Raw genomic sequence first — 1701 nt, forward strand, 5'->3', positions numbered from 1 at the left:
ACTGCCTCATCGCCTTTGATAATGTCCACCGCAGTTGTGGACGAAACGTCAGGAAGAAATTCCCATAGACCACGGCTTCAAAGCCCGGAAAACAAGCATTCCTAAATGTGATTTAACCGGCCGTAAAAGCCTTCATAGTCCGATAAAATAATTTAAGTTTAAAAAACACTATGCTTGAATAAATCTTCATAGTCAAACGCACAAACAGATTCTAGTTCCTTCCCTTTAAATTAAAAGCATGTTTTGAGCTTTATCAATGTTTTAGTCCAGAGTCTATACCTGTGCACTCAACCCGAAACATCGTATGCAGATAGCTATATATTTCTAATACCTTTAGTTCTTCGTTTTCTTGATATGGATCTAGAGCTTGCTCAGGAACGACTCCAATTCCATTCAAAGAAAATGACGCTGTGACTCCACGAGATCTGACTCGATCATCCCATTGATCGCCTTGTCCATGGAGCACCCTGTATATCTGAAAAATTAAACGTTCACTTAAATTCGTCTCCGATTGGTACAATATTTGTTACCTTGGGCCCAAATACTAATGCAATGGTTGTGGTTGTTGAAAGCTGAGTTCTGATGAACCCTAGTAAATACTTGATGTCTGGACCTGCTCTTGGGAAGATGAATAAACTAAACAAATAAAATTACGAATGGAAAGGTTGTTGGAGAAAATGTGATTAATTAAATAATAGAACTAAATTATATCTTCGTAAAAGTTTACGATCTTTTCTATATTAAATGTCTGGTTTTATTCTCTTCATAATCAAATTGAAACTGGAAAGCCAATAAAGAAGGGAATAAAAAACTTGTCACCAAAATTTATTAAAATCCAAATAGAGAAAGAAAAATATTTATCAGTTAACTTTTACTAGAAATGTTGCAGTTCTTTTGCTTCTCAGTGTTTCTACTTTAGCACCTGACTATTCGTATTTTAATGCTGATTTGATAAAGAATCGCGAGGTTCGAAAATAAAATACTGAGAAACAAAAAAACTCAACTTAATCTTCCAGTTAATTTATAGGTAGAAAAGTGTTCCACGTACATTAAATAAGTTAAATCTAGACTTTCGTGATGAAAGTTTTCCATTCATAATGAGTTTTCTCGCTCCAGCAGGATCGTAAATTAAGACGATATGGAAATGCTTTTGAAATGAGGCGAGCAATTTTGGAATTTAATTAAACGAATATGGACCCATGTAATTTCTGAAGCGTGGAAAATGAGTGTGCTATTAGTAATAAACCCAGACAAATATCTTGATCCATCGCACTACTATGTGAGATTATTTTACCCAAACATTATGTTCACATAATTTGTTTAAATTTAATCAAGTTTTATTAAATTAAAAATCAAAATTCACATAACTGACAATTTGCAAAAACGAATTATCAGAGCGAGTTTTTACATACGGTATTATCCTACTTTTGTTACACAATTTAGTAACACATTCTTTTTTTTTTGTTCATTTAGGTCCTTTCGATAATGATAGCAGAAAATAGCTATCGAACCATCAAGGTAATTTTTCAAATTAATTTCCTTACTAACTGGAATTCTCTCTTACAGCTTGAGCCTAAGTGTGTCGCCGGATACCCTCTGGGTGATCGTTCTTGATTACTTTTTGATAAATAATTCGTTCTTATTGCGAAATAAGAGCACTATTTATCAATCTGTAATAAAAGACGTGAGGAAATTCTGTCT

The 1701-nt window shown here is 33.4% G+C and overlaps 1 protein-coding gene across 1 annotated transcript in view; it reads right to left on the minus strand.

Annotated features, from left to right (window-relative positions):
* Window positions 1–1701, minus strand: part of LOC109537818 (probable G-protein coupled receptor CG31760) — a 117305-nt gene that overhangs the window by 4874 nt on the left and 110730 nt on the right. The window contains exons 14-15 of the mRNA XM_019904720.2: window positions 531–636; window positions 332–475 (exon numbers count right to left, since the gene is read on the minus strand). Coding sequence (XP_019760279.1) covers window positions 332–475; window positions 531–636 — 250 coding nt within the window. The remainder of the gene's footprint in view (window positions 1–331; window positions 476–530; window positions 637–1701) is intronic.

Source organism: Dendroctonus ponderosae, unplaced genomic scaffold (assembly GCF_020466585.1).
Source record: "Dendroctonus ponderosae isolate FM_Combo_2020 unplaced genomic scaffold, Dpon_F_20191213v2 Dpon_F_20191213_2, whole genome shotgun sequence".
Taxonomy (NCBI): domain Eukaryota; kingdom Metazoa; phylum Arthropoda; class Insecta; order Coleoptera; family Curculionidae; genus Dendroctonus; species Dendroctonus ponderosae.